The sequence below is a fragment of the Anomaloglossus baeobatrachus genome, chromosome 11 (assembly GCF_048569485.1).
Source record: "Anomaloglossus baeobatrachus isolate aAnoBae1 chromosome 11, aAnoBae1.hap1, whole genome shotgun sequence".
Taxonomy (NCBI): domain Eukaryota; kingdom Metazoa; phylum Chordata; class Amphibia; order Anura; family Aromobatidae; genus Anomaloglossus; species Anomaloglossus baeobatrachus.
Window position 1 is genome coordinate 190,212,303 of NC_134363.1, and position 19,973 is coordinate 190,232,275.

The following is a 19,973-nucleotide window of genomic DNA, read 5'->3' on the forward strand; positions in this document are numbered from 1 at the left end:
TCACAGTACAGGGATAATGCACACAGCGATGTCACAGTACAGGGATAATGCACACAGTGATGTCACAGTACAGGAATAATACACACAGTGATGTCACAGTACAGGGGTAATACACACAGTGATGTCACAGTACAGGGATAATGCACACAGTGATGACACAGTACAGGGATAATACACACAGCGATGTCACAGTACAGGGATAATACACACAGTGATGTCACAGTACAGGGATAATACACACAGTGATGTCACAGTACAGGATAATACACACAGTGATGTCACAGTACAGGGAAAATACACACAGTGATGTCACAGTACAGGGATAATGCACACAGTGATGTCACAGTACAGGGATAATGCACACAGTGATGTCACAGTACAGGGATAATGCACACAGTGATGTCACAGTACAGGGATAATACACACAGTGATGTCACAGTACAGGATAATACACACAGTGATGTCACAGTACAGGGATAATACACACAGTGATGTCACAGTACAGGATAATACACACAGTGATGTCACAGTACAGGGATAATACACACAGCGATGTCACAGTACAGGATAATACACACAGTGATGTCACAGTACAGGATAATGCACACAGTGATGTCACAGTACAGGGATAATACACACAGTGATGTCACAGTACAGGGATAATACACACAGTGATGTCACAGTACAGGATAATGCACACAGTGATGTCACAGTACAGGATAATACACACAGTGATGTCACAGTACAGGATAATACACACAGTGATGTCACAGTACAGGGATAATGCACACAGTGATGTCACAGTACAGGGATAATGCACACAGCGATGTCACAGTACAGGGATAATGCACACAGCGATGTCACAGTACAGGGATAATGCACACAGCGATGTCACAGTACAGGGATAATGCACACAGCGATGTCACAGTACAGGGATAATGCACACAGCGATGTCACAGTACAGGGATAATGCACACAGCGATGTCACAGTACAGGGATAATGCACACAGCGATGTCACAGTACAGGGATAATGCACACAGCGATGTCACAGTACAGGGATAATGCACACAGCGATGTCACAGTACAGGGATAATGCACACAGCGATGTCACAGTACAGGGATAATGCACACAGCGATGTCACAGTACAGGGATAATGCACACAGCGATGTCACAGTACAGGATAACACACACAACGATGTCACAGTGCAGGGATAATACACACAGTGATGTCACAGTACAGGGATAATACACACAGTGATGTCACAGTACAGGGGTAATACACACAGTGATGTCACAGTACAGGGATAATACACACAGTGATGTCACAGTACAGGGATAATACACACAGTGATGTCACAGTACAGGGATAATACACACAGTGATGTCACAGTACAGGGATAATACACACAGTGATGTCACAGTACAGGGATAATACACACAGCGATGTCACAGTACAGGGATAATACACACAGTGATGTCACAGTACAGGGATAATACACACAGCGATGTCACAGTACAGGATAATGCACACAGTGATGTCACAGTACAGGGATAATACACACAGCGATGTCACAGTACAGGGATAATGCACACAGTGATGTCACAGTACAGGATAATACACACAGTGATGTCACAGTACAGGGATAATACACACAGCGATGTCACAGTACAGGATAATGCACACAGTGATGTCACAGTACAGGGATAATACACACAGCGATGTCACAGTACAGGGATAATACACACAGCGATGACACAGTACAGGGATAATACACACAGTGATGACACAGTACAGGGATAATACACACAGTGATGACACAGTACAGGGATAATGCACACAGTGATGACACAGTACAGGGATAATGCACACAGTGATGACACAGTACAGGGATAATGCACACAGTGATGACACAGTACAGGGATAATACACACAGTGATGTCACAGTACAGGGATAATGCACACAGTGATGTCACAGTACAGGGATAATGCACACAGTGATGTCACAGTACAGGGATAATACACACAGTGATGACACAGTACAGGGATAATGCACACAGTGATGTCACAGTACAGGGATAATACACACAGTGATGTTACAGTACAGGGATAATGCACACAGTGATGACACAGTACAGGGATAATACACACAGTGATGACACAGTACAGGGATAATGCACACAGTGATGACACAGTACAGGGATAATACACACAGTGATGACACAGTACAGGGATAATACACACAGCGATGTCACAGTACAGGGGTAATACACAGTGATGTCACAGTACAGGGATAATACACGCAGTGATGTCACAGTACAGGGATAATACACACAGTGATGTCACAGTACAGGGATAATACACACAGTGATGTCACAGTACAGGGATAATACACAGTGATGTCACAGTACAGGGATAATACACGCAGTGATGTCACAGTACAGGGATAATACACACAGTGATGACACAGTACAGGGATAATGCACACAGTGATGTCACAGTACAGGGATAATACACAGTGATGTCACAGTACAGGGATAATACACGCAGTGATGTCACAGTACAGGGATAATACACACAGTGATGACACAGTACAGGGATAATACACACAGTGATGTCACAGTACAGGGATAATACACACAGTGATGTCACAGTACAGGGATAATACACACAGTGATGACACAGTACAGGGATAATACACACAGTGATGACACAGTACAGGGATAATGCACACAGTGATGTCACAGTACAGGGATAATGCACACAGTGATGACACAGTACAGGGATAATACACACAGTGATGTCACAGTACAGGGATAATGCACACAGTGATGACACAGTACAGGGATAATACACACAGTGATGACACAGTACAGGGATAATACACACAGTGATGACACAGTACAGGGATAATACACACAGTGATGACACAGTACAGGGATAATACACACAGTGATGACACAGTACAGGGATAATACACACAGTGATGACACAGTACAGGGATAATACACACAGTGATGACACAGTACAGGGATAATACACACAGTGATGACACAGTACAGGGATAATGCACACAGTGATGTCACAGTACAGGGATAATGCACACAGTGATGTCACAGTACAGGGATAATGCACACAGTGATGTCACAGTACAGGGATAATGCACACAGTGATGTCACAGTACAGGGATAATGCACACAGTGATGTCACAGTACAGGGATAATGCACACAGTGATGTCACAGTACAGGGATAATGCACACAGTGATGTCACAGTACAGGGATAATGCACACAGTGATGTCACAGTACAGTGATAATGCACACAGTGATGTCACAGTACAGGGATAATGCACACAGTGATGTCACAGTACAGGGATAATACACACAGTGATGTCACAGTACAGGGATAATGCACACAGTGATGTCACAGTACAGGGATAATGCACACAGTGATGTCACAGTACAGGGATAATGCACACAGTGATGTCACAGTACAGGGATAATGCACACAGTGATGTCACAGTACAGGGATAATGCACACAGTGATGTCACAGTACAGGGATAATGCACACAGTGATGTCACAGTACAGGGATAATGCACACAGTGATGTCACAGTACAGTGATAATGCACACAGTGATGTCACAGTACAGGGATAATGCACACAGTGATGTCACAGTACAGGGATAATACACACAGTGATGTCACAGTACAGGGATAATGCACACAGTGATGTCACAGTACAGAGATAATACACACAGTGATGTCACAGTACAGAGATAATACAGGAGCCTCACTGCGTGGCCATCACAGTGGGTGCAGGGACTGATGCGGACAGTATTTGGATTAGTCGCGGTAATGTCTCCTGGCGCTCTGTGCGGTGTGGTATATACTAAAGTACGGATATTACAGACGCCGCATTACCGTCACAAAGTCTCTGCACCTTACATTAACCGTTCGTCTCCCACGCCCTGAGGACGCCGCTCCCATCTCTCCGGGGACGGAGGACGCGGGTCGGGCCCATATACCACCGGCGCCAGGAAATTGTTATTCCGGCTTCTTAATGGGAACATAAACAGGAATCTAATATTAAAGCGCTAAATCTGCCGTCGCTTCACTGCGAGAGATAAACAAATAAAGCAGATTTACGCTGCGCTCGGGGCGTAACTAGGACCGGCGCTGTACGGGACACGGACGCACGGCGCTGGGAGGAAAGAAGCATGGCCGCAGATTAACCACCATGTGCCAGCCTGCAGGAGATGCCGTCATCCGCCTCTGTGCAGCGTCTGATGAACCGGGTGACAGCCAATACAGCCGACCCCAGCTCCAGGAGCCAGGAAAAGCTGGGTGATATCTACCCAAAACAGCGCCACCCCCGTCCTCAGGTCATCTGCGGTACTGCATTACTGCTCCATTCCTTTCAATGGAACCGTGCTGTAATACCAGATACAACCTGTGGACAAGTGTGGCGCTGTTTCTAGAATAAACTACTCTCAGTCACTCCCCCCTAGACGGCGGTACTCCCCCCTAGACGGCGGCTCCTTACCGTTGACTGTTAAGGTGATCTCCCTCTCACCAGCTCCCACCCGAGGAACGACCGCTCGGCAGACGTATTTCCCAGCATCCTCTTGCCGCACGTTTTTCAGCGTCAGGTAGTTGTCGTTGCTCAGGACCTAGGTAGATTATAAAACACAGAGATGAGCATGAAAATGGCCACAGCCGGTCCACGATCTCCATCGACTGCTCGGGTCTGAATGTGGCATCACCGCGGAGAAAAAGTGACTCTTCCCCCTTATTACAGGGACTCGTTCTATCACTTCACATTTAGTTTTAGACTTTATTCATTTTTTAATTACTCATAAAATCATTATTTTTTTGCAGTTTGTATTGTGGCCACCAGGTGGCAGCACAGCAGATACGCGCCATACCAGCAAAATGAAAAACCATCTCGCTTTATGACCTGCTGTAAAGGCTTCTCTGCAATAGGAGAATGCCAGAAACTGCCAGATGATCCGACGTTTCATCAATGCAGATAACAATAGGCAACGTTCTGGATTATCAGATGCATGATGAGAAGCATTGCGGGGCACGTCTGCAGCCTCCGCGCCTCGTGGTTATTGGCCACAATAATGGCGGCGTCAGCGGGCGGTGGTGACAGGTTTGACCTTCTGTCTCCGTTTCTGACATGAACGCTGCTGAACCTTTAGAAATTAAAAAAAAATATATATTAGAAAATAAAATCCTGCCTTTCTCCCGACCGTGCCCGGACTGTGGAGCCGCCGACGTCCGGAAAGTACAAAGTCATATTTTTTGCCATTTTAACTTCAGGAATAAATGTCAAAATCTCCGGCAGTAAAAGTTCAGACTGTGAAGCGGAGGCAGAGGCGGCGGTCCTGGCGGGCGGGGGGACGTCACATGACCTGTATGACGTCACCGCCTCCACCGGTATATCGGCAGCTGCCGCCGGCTCCTACTTTTGTAAGTTTGGGGTTTCAGTTCCCCGTCTTTTTAAGATCTCCGCTTGCTGCCATTAATAGAAATGTTCCCGCTCACACCCAGAGACGGAATCTCCTGGTGAGATATAGAGCTGCTGGGTGTCAGGATAGGGGTATATGTATCCATGAATGAATGTTGCCATTCACTGACAGCAATCAGAGACCTTACAATGGGACTTTACACATCCAGGTGGTGATGTCAGTGGCGGGATCCGGTGTGCCGCGGCTGCACTCCCCACTACAGCAGAACTTACCACGCCAGAACCACGTTTCATCCAGACGATGGTCAGGGAAGGGTTACCGATCCACGCACAGTGGAAGGTGGCTTCTGATCCCAGGTCCACGACTACGGATTCTGGTTCTGTGGCCATCCGAGGCCCAACTGCAGGGAGAGAGAAGCACAAGTGGTACCACCGCCAGCACCAAGCCTCCCGCAAAATGCTGCCCAGCACTGTGCAACAGGGCCTCACCATGTCACTGTCATTTACTTCTCTGTACGGATATGGATTAATATGTCTTATCCTCCAGTCACCTCCAGAGCTGCGGTCACTATTCTGCTGTTACATCGTGTCTTATAATCCAGTCACCTCCAGAGCTGCACTCACTATTCTGCTGTTACATCATGTCTTATCTTCCAGAGCTGCAGTCACTATTCTCTTGTTACATCATGTCTTATCCTCCAATCGCCTTCAGAGCTGCAGTCACTATTCTGCTGTTGCATCGGGTCTTATCCTCCAGTTGCCTCCAGAGCTGTGGTCACTATTCTGCTGTTACATCATGTCTTATCCTTCAGAGCTGCAGTCACTATTCTCTTGTTACATCATGTCTTATCCTCCAGTCACCTTCAGAGCTGCAATCACTATTCTGCTGTTACATCGGGTCTTATCCTCCAGTTGCCTCCAGAGCTGCGGTCACTATTCTGCTGTTACATCAGGTCTTATCCTTCAGTCACCTCCAGAGCTGCAGTCACTATTCTGCTGTTGCATCATGTTTTATCCTCCAGTTACCTCCAGAGCTGCTCTCACTATTCTGCTGTTACATTGTGACTTCCATTTGTTTGCTCTCCACATTTTAATGGTCTGTTGTGCAGTGATGACCAATCTCCCACAATGCAACAATGCAGTGCAGATCTGTGACCGCAGCTTTAGCTGTGACTGGAGTATATAGGATAGCGTGCACAGGAGGATTGTTATGGGCTCGGGGGTAAATTCTTACAGTACACATCTACTGTTCTGCTGATGTTGGTGCTGCCCAGGGTGTTGGTGACCTCGCAGGACACGGGTTCTGAGAAGTACGAGTAATCCACCACCGTCTCATACGTTTCTTCTGTCACTTCCTTCAGTAGTTGTCCGCCTTTTGCCCACCTAGACGATGAGACAATATCAGTCATTGTTAATTCAGAAACAGGAGTGACTACTACCCCCTTCAGAAGCAACTATTTCTAAACGTGATCTGCTGCGAGCGCGAGCCCAGCGCCGTCTGCTGCGAGCGCGAGCCGAGCGTCGTCTGCTGCGAGCGCGAGCCGAGCGTTGTCTGCTGCGAGCGCGAGCCGAGCGTTGTCTGCTGCGAGCGCGAGCCCAGCGCCTTCTGCTGCGAGCGCGAGCCGAGCGTTGTCTGCTGCGAGCGCGAGCCGAGCGTTGTCTGCTGCGAGCGAGAGCCCAGCGTCGTCTGCTGCGAGCGAGAGCCCAGCGCCGTCTGCTGCGAGCGAGAGCCCAGCGTCGTCTGCTGCGAGCGCGAGACGAGGGTCGTCTGCTGCGAGCGAGAGCCGAGCGTCGTCTGCTGCGAGCGTGAGCCCAGCGCCGTCTGCTGCGAGCCGAGGGTCGTCTGCTGTGAGCGCGAGCCCAGCGTCGCCTGCTGTGAGCGCGAGCCCAGCGTCGCCTGCTGTGAGCGCGAGCCCAGCGTCGCCTGCTGTGAGCGCGAGCCCAGCGTCGCCTGCTGTGAGCGCGAGCCCAGCGTCGTCTGCTGTGAGCGCGAGCCCAGCGTCGCCTGCTGCGAGCGAGAGCCCAGCGTCGTCTGCTGCGAGCGAGAGCCCAGCGTCGTCTGCTGCGAGCGAGAGCCCAGCGTCGTCTGCTGCGAGCGCGAGACGAGGGTCGTCTGCTGCGAGCGAGAGCCGAGCGTCGTCTGCTGCGAGCGTGAGCCCAGCGCCGTCTGCTGCGAGCCGAGGGTCGTCTGCTGCGAGCCGAGGGTCGTCTGCTGTGAGCGCGAGCCCAGCGTCGCCTGCTGTGAGCGCGAGCCCAGCGTCGCCTGCTGTGAGCGCGAGCCCAGCGTCGCCTGCTGTGAGCGCGAGCCCAGCTTCGCCTGCTGTGAGCGCGAGCCCAGCGTCGTCTGCTGCGAGCGCGAGCCCAGCGTCGCCTGCTGCGAGCGCGAGCCCAGCGTCGCCTGCTGTGAGCGCGAGCCCAGCGTCGCCTGCTGTGAGCGCGAGCCCAGCGTCGTCTGCTGTGAGCGCGAGCCCAGCGTCGTCTGCTGTGAGCGCGAGCCTCGTGGACGCCGGTTCTGTGGGGTGAAATTCTGCCCCCCGGGATATTGGATCCGTTCTCCCAGGGGCCATTACAGGGGCCATTACAGGGGGCACATTACAGGGGCCATTACAGGGGCATTACAGGGGCATTACAGGGGCCATTACAGGGGACATTACAGGGACATTACAGGGGCCATTACAGGAGCCATTACAGGGGCATTACAGGGGCATTACAGGGGCACATTACAGGGGACATTACAGGGGCATTACAGGGGCATTACAGGGGACATTACAGGGGCACATTACAGGGGCACATTACAGGGGCATTACAGGGGCATTACAGGGGCCATTACAGGGGCATTACAGGAGCCATTACAGGGGCATTACAGGGGCACATTACAGGGGCACATTACAGGGGCACATTACAGGGGGGCATTACAGGGGACATTACAGGGGCACATTACAGGGGACATTACAGGGGACATTACAGGGGCATTACAGGGGCACATTACAGGGGACATTACAGGGGCATTACAGGGGACATTACAGGGGACATTACAGGGGCATTACAGGGGCATTACAGGGGCACATTACAGGGGCACATTACAGGGGCACATTACAGGGGCATTACAGGGGCATTACAGGGGACATTACAGGGGCACATTACAGGGGCCATTACAGGGGCCCATTACAGGGGCACATTACAGGGGCATTACAGGGGACATTACAGGGGCCATTACAGGGGCCATTACAGGGGCCATTACAGGGGGCATTACAGGGGGCATTACAGGGGCCATTACAGGGGCACATTACAGGGACATTACAGGGGACATTACAGGGGGCATTACAGGGGCACATTACAGGGGCACATTACAGGGGCATTACAGGGGCATTACAGGGGCCATTATTATTATTATTATTATTATTATTGTTTATTTATAGAGCACCATTGATTCCATGGTGCTGTACATGAGGGGGTTACATACAGAATACATGTACACGTTACAATAGACAGACTAGCACAGGGGGAAGAGGGCCCTGCCCTTGCGGGCTTACATCCTAAAGGATTTTGGGGAGGAGACAGTAGGTGGGGTGTAGGTGGGGCGGCAGCTCCGCACGGTGGTGGGGCGGCAGCTCCGCACGGTGGTGGGGCGGCAGCTCCGCACGGTGGTGGGGCGGCAGCTCCGCACGGTGGTGGGGCGGCAGCTCCGCACGGTGGTGGGGCGGCAGCTCCGCACGGTGGTGGGGCGGCAGCTCCGCACGGTGGTGGGGCGGCAGCTCCGCACGGTGGTGGGGCGGCAGCTCCGCACGGTGGTGGGGCGGCAGCTCCGCACGGTGGTGAAGCAGTGAGGTCATTGAAGGTTATAGGCATTTCTGAACAGATGAGTCTTTAGGTTCCGTTTGAAGCTTGCGAGTGTAGTAGATACAGGGACATTACAGGGGCACATTACAGGGGCCATTACAGGGGCACATTACAGGGGCCATTACAGGGGCCATTACAGGGGCCATTACAGGGGGCATTACAGGGGCCATTACAGGGGCCATTACAGGGGCCATTACAGGGGCCATTACAGGGACATTACAGGGGCATTACAGGGGCCATTACAGGGGTCATTACAGGGGACATTACAGGGGACATTACAGGGGCATTACAGGGGCATTACAGGGGGGCATTACAGGGGCACATTACAGGGGCACATTACAGGGGCACTACAGGGGCACATTACAGGGGACATTACAGGGGACATTACAGGGGACATTACAGGGGCATTACAGGGGGGCATTACAGGGGCACATTACAGGGGACATTACAGGGGCACATTACAGGGGCATTACAGGGGACATTACAGGGGACATTACAGGGGCATTACAGGGGCATTACAGGGGCATTACAGGGGCATTACAGGGGACATTACAGGGGCATTACAGGGGCATTACAGGGGCACATTACAGGGGCACATTACAGGGGCACATTACAGGGGCACATTACAGGGGCATTACAGGGGCATTACAGGGGACATTACAGGGGCATTACAGGGGCATTACAGGGACATTACAGGGACATTACAGGGCCATTACAGGGGCACATTACAGGGGCATTACAGGGGCCATTACAGGGGCACATTACAGGGGCATTACAGGGGCACATTACAGGGGCATTACAGGGGCCATTACAGGGGCACATTACAGGGGCATTACAGGGGCACATTACAGGGGCATTACAGGGGACATTACAGGGGCATTACAGGGGCACATTACAGGGGCACATTACAGGGGCATATTACAGGGGCATTACAGGGGCCATTACAGGGGCACATTACAGGGGCACATTACAGGGGCACTACAGGGGCACATTACAGGGGCATTACAGGGGCCATTACAGGGGCACATTACAGGGGCACTACAGGGGCACATTACAGGGGCATTACAGGGGCCATTACAGGGGCACATTGGGCGCTGGCGCCTCCATTAGCCGCTCATGTCTGATAACAGAACATTGAGGCTTAATGTCCGCACATTATAACATTCATTAGCCACGTGGCTACTGGGCACAGCGCGGGGAATGAGAGCACAGCTATAGCCCATTACAGCAGCCAAGCCTGAACCTGGAAATCCACAGCCCGATACCGGACGCACTGTGAGCACGGATATAGCGCCAACATGTGCCGCCGCGCAGTACACATATGCTCGTACATACAAGGGTGAAGCTCTGAGCCGGGACCCCTGGGATGCAAGGAATGTTAGCTAGCCGCTGGACCACCTGCTGTGCTCTGGGGGGCCGCGGTCAGATCCTGGGGGCTTTCATAAACCAGACGGTACCTGCACCTCGTGCCCATTGTGACCGCACAGCGTTACCGCAGCCATAATGTGTATGAGCTGTAACCACAGATGACCAGGAGAAGACATCTGCGGATTGATGGTGAACTGCGAGCACCACGGCGGATTCATGGTGAACTGCGAGCACTGCGGCGGATTCATGGTGAACTGCGAGCACCACGGCGGATTCATGGTGAACTGCGAGCACCACGGCGGATTCATGGTGAACTGCGAGCACCACAGCGGATTCATGGTGAACTGCGAGCACCACAGCGGATTCATGGTGAACTGCAAGCACTGCGGCGGATTCATGGTGAACTGCGAGCACCACGGCGGATTCATGGTGAACTGCGAGCACTGCGGCGGATTCATGGTGAACTGCGAGCACCACGGCGGATTCATGGTGAACTGCGAGCACCACGGCGGATTCATGGTGAACTGCGAGCACCACGGCGGATTCATGGTGAACTGCGAGCACCACGGCGGATTCATGGTGAACTGCGAGCACCACGGCGGATTCATGGTGAACTGCGAGCACCACGGCGGATTCATGGTGAACTGCGAGCACCACGGCGGATTCATGGTGAACTGCGAGCACCACGGCGGATTCATAGTGAACTGCGAGCACCGCGGCGGATTGATGGTGAGCTGCGAGCACCACGGCGGATTCATGGTGAACTGCGAGCACCACGGCGGATTCATGGTGAACTGCGAGCACCACGGCGGATTCATGGTGAACTGCGAGCACCACGGCGGATTCATGGTGAACTGCGAGCACTGCGGCGGATTGATGGTGAGCTGCGAGCACCACGGCGGATTCATGGTGAACTGCGAGCACCACGGCGGATTCATGGTGAACTGCGAGCACCACGGCGGATTCATGGTGAACTGCGAGCACCACGGCGGATTCATGGTGAACTGCGAGCACCACGGCGGATTCATGGTGAACTGCGAGCACCGCGGCGGATTCATGGTGAACTGCAAGCACTGCGGCGGATTGATGGTGAGCTGCGAGCACCGCGTCGGATTCATGGTGAACTGCGAGCACCACGGCGGATTCATGGTGAACTGCGAGCACCACGGCGGATTCATGGTGAACCGCGAGCACCGAGCCGGCCGTCCTGGGATAGAAGGACAGCTGGCGACCACCACTGCCAGCACGGACGCCATTGCACCACCATTTACCACAACCTGAGCCTCCTGTCTGTAATAGGGTGCACAAATAAGAGATCAGACAATGAAGAAAAGAGCAGCGGACAGGAGAGGAGAGGACATAGGAGAGGAGAGGAAAGGACAATGAAGAAATGAGGAGGGGAGAGGACAATGAAGAAACAAGCAGCTCACAGGAGGGGAGAGGACACAGGAGAGGACAATGAAGAAATGAGGCGAGGATAATGAAAAAGAGATGAGAGGACAGGTTCCCCTCCACTGGAGGGATACAAAAGGAACAGCGTAAATAGAATCTGTCAGAACCCCCCCCCCACTCTTCACCTGGTCATGCTGCTTTCTGAGAGATAATGACATCCACACTTGTAATTATGTTTCTGTTGCTCCAAGACTAAACATTTCTTCTTTTCATTCATATGCTGATGAGTTGTTCAGTGCTGTGGGTGTGATCTGAGCACTTCCTGAGACTCCGCCTCCCTGGCTTCACCCTCCGCCTCCCTGGCTTCACCCTCCGCCTCCCTGGCTTCACCCTCCGCCTCCCTGGCTTTAGCCTCCCCATCTCTGGCTTTACGCTCCACCTCCCTCCCTGACTTTATCCTTCGCCCTCCTCAGCTTTATCTTCCTCCTTTCTGGCTTTATCCTCCTCCTCCCAGGCTTTATCTTCTGCCCTCCTCGGCTTTATCCTCTGCCCTCCTCAACTTTATCCTCCTCCTCCCTGGCTTCATCCTTTGCTTCCCTGGCTTTACCCTCCGCCCGCCTCGGCTTTACTCTCCACCCTCCTCGGCTTTATCCTCCTCCTCCCTGGCTTTATCCTCCTCCTCCTCCCTAGCTTTATTCTCCTTCTCCTCCCTGGCTTTATCCTCCTCCTCCCTGGCTTTATCCTCCTCCTCCCTGGCTTTATCCTCCTCCTCCCTAGCTTTATTCTCCTTCTCCTCCCTGGCTTTATCCTCCTCCTCCCTGGCTTTATCCTCCTCCTCCTCCTCCCTGGCTTTATCCTCCTCCTCCTCCCTGGCTTTATCCTCCTCCTCCTCCCTGGCTTTATCCTCCTCCTCCTCCCTGGCTTTATCCTCCTCCTCCTCCCTGGCTTTATCCTCCTCCTCCTCCCTGGCTTTATCCTCCTCCTCCTCCCTGGCTTTATCCTCCTCCTCCTCCCTGGCTTTATCCTCCTCCTCCTCCCTGGCTTAATCCTCCTCCTCCCTGGCTTTATCCTCCTCCTCCCTAGCTTTATTCTCCTCCTCCTCCCTGGCTTTATCCTCCTCCTCCCTGGCTTTATCCTGCTCCTCCCTGGCTTTATCCTCCTCCTCCCTGGCTTTATCCTCCTCCTCCCTGGCTTTATCCTCCTCCTCCCTGGCTTTATCCTCCTCCTCCCTGGCTTTATCCGCCTCCTCCCTGGCTTTATCCTCCTCCTCCCTAGCTTTATCCTCCTCCTCCCTGGCTTTATCCTCCTCCTCCCTAGCTTTATCCTCCTCCTCCCTGGCTTTATCCTCCTCCTCCCTGGCTTTATCCTCCTCCTCCCTGGCTTTATCCTCCTCCTCCCTGGCTTTATCCTCCTCCTCCCTGGCTTTATCCTCCTCCTCCCTGGCTTTATCCTCCTCCTCCCTGGCTTTATCCTGCTCCTCCCTGGCTTTATCCTCCTCCTCCCTGGCTTTATCCTCCTCCTCCCTGGCTTTATCCTCCTCCTCCCTAGCTTTATTCTTCTTCTCCTCCCTGCCTTTATCCTCCTCCTCCTCCCTGGCTTTCTCCTCCTCCTCCCTGGCGGCTTTCTCCTCCTCCTCCCTGGCTTTATCCTCCTCCTCCCTGGCTTTATCCTCCTCCTCCCTGGCTTTATCCTCCTCCTCCCTGGCTTTATCCTCCTCCTCCCTGGCTTTATCCTCCTCCTCCTCCCTGGCTTTATCCTCCTCCTCCCTGGCTTTATCCTCCTCCTCCCTGGCTTTATCCTCCTCCTCCCTGGCTTTATCCTCCTCCTCCCTGGCTTTATCCTCCTCCTCCTCCCTGGCTTTATCCTCCTCCTCCCTGGCTTTATCCTCCTCCTTCCTGGCTTTATCCTCCTCCTCCCTGGCTTTATCCTCCTCCTCCCTGGCTTTATCCTCCTCCTCCCTGGCTTTATCCTCCTCCTCCTCCCTGGCTTTATCCTCCTCCTCCCTGGCTTTATCCTCCTCCTTCCTGGCTTTATCCTCCTCCTCCCTGGCTTTATCCTCCTCCTCCCTGGCTTTATCCTCCTCCTCCCTGGCTTTATCCTCCTCCTTCCTGGCTTTATCCTCCTCCTCCCTGGCTTTATCCTCCTCCTCCCTGGCTTTATCCTCCTCCTCCCTGGCTTGACTGACAGCTCCTGTTCTGTGGATTCGAGCAGCGATCTGTCCATGAAGCAGAGAGCGGTGGAGCTGGTGGGACACAGCTAGAAAGGCAGAGGATTGGGAAGGGCTTTCATCATACCCAGAGCAATTAACACCTCATCTGAATGAGTTTTACCCACAATCTTTCCGTGCAGACGCACAACTGCAGAAATAAATACGTTATTTGGTTTTGTCCTCTGAAAGATAAACAGTTTATAGAGAATCTGTCAGAATCATCCGACCCGAAAACTGTGAATAATGTGTAGAAAAGAGATGCAGAAAGATGTATAAAAGGATGAGTGCACAAGATTTAGGTGAAACGGCAGAAACCATTTTCACTTCCAATTAGAAGAAAAATTTGAGTCCAAAAACAAATTACTAAGGGGCTGAGTGTCTGCTGATGAGCATCTGTGCAAGGTCTCCTGCATCCTCCTCTGCTCCATATTCTCCAGCCCTCGGATCTGCGGCTCTATATTCTCCAGTCCTCGGATCTGCGGCTCCATATTCTCCAGCCCTCGGATCTGCGGCTCCATATTCTCCAGTCCTCGGATCTGCGGCTCCATATTCTCCAGTCCTCGGATCTGCGGCTCCATATTCTCCAGTCCTCGGATCTGCGGCTCCATATTCTCCAGTCCTCGGATCTGCGGCTCCATATTCTCCAGTCCTCGGATCTGCGGCTCCATATTCTCCAGTCCTCGGATCTGCGGCTCCATATTCTCCAGTCCTCGGATCTGCGGCTCCATATTCTCCAGTCCTCGGATCTGGGGCTCCATATTCTCCAGTCCTCGGATCTGTGGCTCCATATTGTCCAGTCCTCGGATCTGCGGCTTCATATTCTCCAGCTCTATATTCTCCAGTCCTCGGATCTGCGGCTCCATATTCTCCAGTCCTCGGATCTGCGGCTCCCTATTCTCCAGTCCTCAGATCTGCGGCTCTATATTCTCCAGTCCTCGGATCTGCGGCTCCATATTCTCCAGTCCTCGGATCTGCGGCTCCATATTCTCCAGTCCTCGGATCTGCAGCTTCATATTCTCCAGTCCTCGGATCTGGGGCTCCATATTCTCCAGTCCTCGGATCTGCGGCTCCATATTCTCCAGTCCTCGGATCTGCGGCTCCATATTCTCCAGTCCTCGGATCTGCGGCTCCATATTCTCCAGTCCTCGGATCTGCGGCTCCATATTCTCCAGTCCTCGGATCTGCGGCTCCATATTCTCCAGTCCTCGGATCTGCGGCTCCCTATTCTCCAGTCCTCGGATCTGCGGCTCCATATTCTCCAGTCCTCGGATCTGCGGCTCCATATTCTCCAGCCCTCGGATCTGCGGCTCTATATTCTCCAGCTCTATATTCTCCAGCCCTCGGATCTGCGGCTCCATATTCTCCAGTCCTCAGATCTGTGGCTCCATATTCTCCAGTCCTCGGATCTGTGGCTCCATATTGTCCAGTCCTCGGATCTGCGGCTTCATATTCTCCAGCTCTATATTCTCCAGTCCTCGGATCTGCGGCTCCATATTCTCCAGTCCTCGGATCTGTGGCTCCATATTCTCCAGTCCTCGGATCTGCGGCTCCATATTCTCCAGTCCTCGGATCTGCGGCTCCATATTCTCCAGTCCTCGGATCTGCGGCTCCATATTCTCCAGTCCTCGGATCTGCGGCTCCATATTCTCCAGTCCTCGGATCTGTGGCTCCATATTCTCCAGTCCTCGGATCTGTGGCTCCATATTGTCCAGTCCTCGGATCTGCGGCTTCATATTCTCCAGCTCTATATTCTCCAGTCCTCGGATCTGCGGCTCCATATTCTCCAGTCCTCGGATCTGCGGCTCCATATTCTCCAGTCCTCGGATCTGCGGCTCCATATTCTCCAGTCCTCGGATCTGCGGCTCCATATTCTCCAGTCCTCGGATCTGCGGCTCCATATTCTCCAGTCCTCGGATCTGCGGCTCCATATTCTCCAGTCCTCGGATCTGCGGCTCCATATTCTCCAGTCCTCGGATCTGTGGCTCCATATTCTCCAGTCCTCAGATCTGTGGCTCCATATTGTCCAGTCCTCGGATCTGCGGCTTCATATTCTCCAGCTCTATATTCTCCAGTCCTCTGATCTGCGGCTCCATATTCTCCAGTCCTCGGATCTGCGGCTCCATATTCTCCAGTCCTCGGATCTGCGGCTCCATATTCTCCAGTCCTCGGATCTGCGGCTCCATATTCTCCAGTCCTCGGATCTGCGGCTCCATATTCTCCAGTCCTCGGATCTGCGGCTCCATATTCTCCAGTCCTCGGATCTGCGGCTCCATATTCTCCAGTCCTCGGATCTGCGGCTCCATATTCTCCAGTCCTCGGATCTGGGGCTCCATATTCTCCAGTCCTCGGATCTGTGGCTCCATATTGTCCAGTCCTCGGATCTGCGGCTTCATATTCTCCAGCTCTATATTCTCCAGTCCTCGGATCTGCGGCTCCATATTCTCCAGTCCTCGGATCTGCGGCTCCCTATTCTCCAGTCCTCAGATCTGCGGCTCTATATTCTCCAGTCCTCGGATCTGCGGCTCCATATTCTCCAGTCCTCGGATCTGCGGCTCCATATTCTCCAGTCCTCGGATCTGCAGCTTCATATTCTCCAGTCCTCGGATCTGGGGCTCCATATTCTCCAGTCCTCGGATCTGCGGCTCCATATTCTCCAGTCCTCGGATCTGCGGCTCCATATTCTCCAGTCCTCGGATCTGCGGCTCCATATTCTCCAGTCCTCGGATCTGCGGCTCCATATTCTCCAGTCCTCGGATCTGCGGCTCCATATTCTCCAGTCCTCGGATCTGCGGCTCCCTATTCTCCAGTCCTCGGATCTGCGGCTCCATATTCTCCAGTCCTCGGATCTGCGGCTCCATATTCTCCAGCCCTCGGATCTGCGGCTCTATATTCTCCAGCTCTATATTCTCCAGCCCTCGGATCTGCGGCTCCATATTCTCCAGTCCTCAGATCTGTGGCTCCATATTCTCCAGTCCTCGGATCTGTGGCTCCATATTGTCCAGTCCTCGGATCTGCGGCTTCATATTCTCCAGCTCTATATTCTCCAGTCCTCGGATCTGCGGCTCCATATTCTCCAGTCCTCGGATCTGTGGCTCCATATTCTCCAGTCCTCGGATCTGCGGCTCCATATTCTCCAGTCCTCGGATCTGCGGCTCCATATTCTCCAGTCCTCGGATCTGCGGCTCCATATTCTCCAGTCCTCGGATCTGCGGCTCCATATTCTCCAGTCCTCGGATCTGTGGCTCCATATTCTCCAGTCCTCGGATCTGTGGCTCCATATTGTCCAGTCCTCGGATCTGCGGCTTCATATTCTCCAGCTCTATATTCTCCAGTCCTCGGATCTGCGGCTCCATATTCTCCAGTCCTCGGATCTGCGGCTCCATATTCTCCAGTCCTCGGATCTGCGGCTCCATATTCTCCAGTCCTCGGATCTGCGGCTCCATATTCTCCAGTCCTCGGATCTGCGGCTCCATATTCTCCAGTCCTCGGATCTGCGGCTCCATATTCTCCAGTCCTCGGATCTGCGGCTCCATATTCTCCAGTCCTCGGATCTGTGGCTCCATATTCTCCAGTCCTCAGATCTGTGGCTCCATATTGTCCAGTCCTCGGATCTGCGGCTTCATATTCTCCAGCTCTATATTCTCCAGTCCTCTGATCTGCGGCTCCATATTCTCCAGTCCTCGGATCTGCGGCTCCATATTCTCCAGTCCTCGGATCTGCGGCTCCATATTCTCCAGTCCTCGGATCTGCGGCTCCATATTCTCCAGTCCTCGGATCTGCGGCTCCATATTCTCCAGTCCTCGGATCTGCGGCTCCATATTCTCCAGTCCTCGGATCTGCGGCTCCATATTCTCCAGTCCTCGGATCTGTGGCTCCATATTCTCCAGTCCTCGGATCTGTGGCTCCATATTGTCCAGTCCTCGGATCTGCGGCTTCATATTCTCCAGCTCTATATTCTCCAGTCCTCGGATCTGCGGCTCCATATTCTCCAGTCCTCGGATCTGCGGCTCCATATTCTCCAGTCCTCGGATCTGCGGCTCCATATTCTCCAGTCCTCGGATCTGCGGCTCCATATTCTCCAGTCCTCGGATCTGCGGCTCCATATTCTCCAGTCCTCGGATCTGCGGCTCCATATTCTCCAGTCCTCGGATCTGCGGCTCCATATTCTCCAGTCCTCGGATCTGCGGCTCCATATTCTCCAGTCCTCGGATCTTCGGCTCCATATTCTCCAGTCCTCGGATCTGCGGCTCCATATTCTCCAGTCCTCGGATCTGCGGCTCCATATTCTCCAGTCCTCGGATCTGCGGCTCCATATTCTCCAGTCCTCAGATCTGCGGCTCCATATTCTCCAGTCCTCGGATCTGCGGCTCCATATTCTCCAGTCCTCGGATCTGCGGCTCCATATTCTCCAGTCCTCGGATCTGCGGCTCCATATTCTCCAGTCCTCGGATCTGCGGCTCCATATTCTCCAGTCCTCGGATCTGCGGCTCCATATTCTCCAGTCCTCGGATCTGCGGCTCCATATTCTCCAGTCCTCGGATCTGCGGCTCCATATTCTCCAGTCCTCAGATCTGCGGCTCCATATTCTCCAGTCCTCGGATCTGCGGCTCCATATTCTCCAGTCCTCTGCTTTGTAGCTCATTTTTCTGCTTCAGGAGATTATTAATTTGTGCGACCAGGAAACATTTTTCTTCTTCTACAAACACCATTTATAATAAATGAAGGCGGATTTCTTCCCATTAATTACTTCTAAAAATATTGTTGTTTTGACCTCGAGCTTCCTCCAGAGCACATGATATAATGAACACGTCGCAGTGGCAGTTTGAAGAATGCCTCCTACTTCCCTGCAATCCGCGCCTCGTGCCTCATATAACAATTGGAAGTGCAAATAAATGATAAAATGCACAAAACGTAACAATGTCTGATGTGAAATTAATTGCATTGAATCCGGAGCGCCTGTCCTGGCCGAGCCAGAAACTCATTTATAACTGCTGCATGCGCGGGTATAAGACACAGGTGCTGAGGCGGCACTAAACATCACTCCTCCTGCGTACAGCGGTGTCCGGGATCAGCCATCTGCTGCAAATAAGATCAGAAATCCATGAAGATCCAGCCTGTATGGGTCACTCATTATCACAGGGCAGAGACCCCTCATACCACTAAGGAAAGCCGCACAATTAAAGCAGAACTACCATCATCCAATGGGATTTCCAGGATTAAAATATCATAACTGCTCACCTGGCCAGGGCGCCACGTCTGGTCGTGTCGGGTATTGCAGATGAGTTGTTATCCAGAATTCTTATTCCTACATCAATACTTTTATTACTATACTATCTGCAGCCACCACTAGGGGGAGCTCCCTGTATACAGAGATACATGATAAGATCCTGTCTGCAGCCACCACTAGGGGGAGCTCCCTGTATACAGAGATACATGATAAGATCCTGTCTGCAGCCACCACTAGGGGGAGCTCCCTGTATACAGAGATACATGATAAGATCCTGTCTGCAGCCACCACTAGGGGGAGCTCCCTGTATACAGAGATACATGATAAGATCCTGTCTGCAGCCACCACTAGGGGGAGCTCCCTGTATACAGAGATACATAGGATCCTGTCTGCAGTCACCACTAGGGGGCGCTCCCTGTATACAGAGGTACATGATAAGATCCTGTCTGCAGCCACCACTAGG

At 52.7% G+C, this 19,973-nt stretch overlaps 1 protein-coding gene across 2 annotated transcripts in view; it reads right to left on the reverse strand.

The window, feature by feature from the left end:
- Window positions 1–19,973, reverse strand: part of KIRREL3 (kirre like nephrin family adhesion molecule 3) — a 1,021,297-nt gene that overhangs the window by 58,960 nt on the left and 942,364 nt on the right. For both annotated transcript variants that reach the window (XM_075328418.1, XM_075328420.1), the window contains exons 8-10: window positions 6,709–6,857; window positions 5,748–5,875; window positions 4,545–4,671 (exon numbers count right to left, since the gene is read on the reverse strand). In XM_075328418.1, the coding sequence (XP_075184533.1) occupies window positions 4,545–4,671; window positions 5,748–5,875; window positions 6,709–6,857 (404 nt within the window). The remainder of the gene's footprint in view (window positions 1–4,544; window positions 4,672–5,747; window positions 5,876–6,708; window positions 6,858–19,973) is intronic.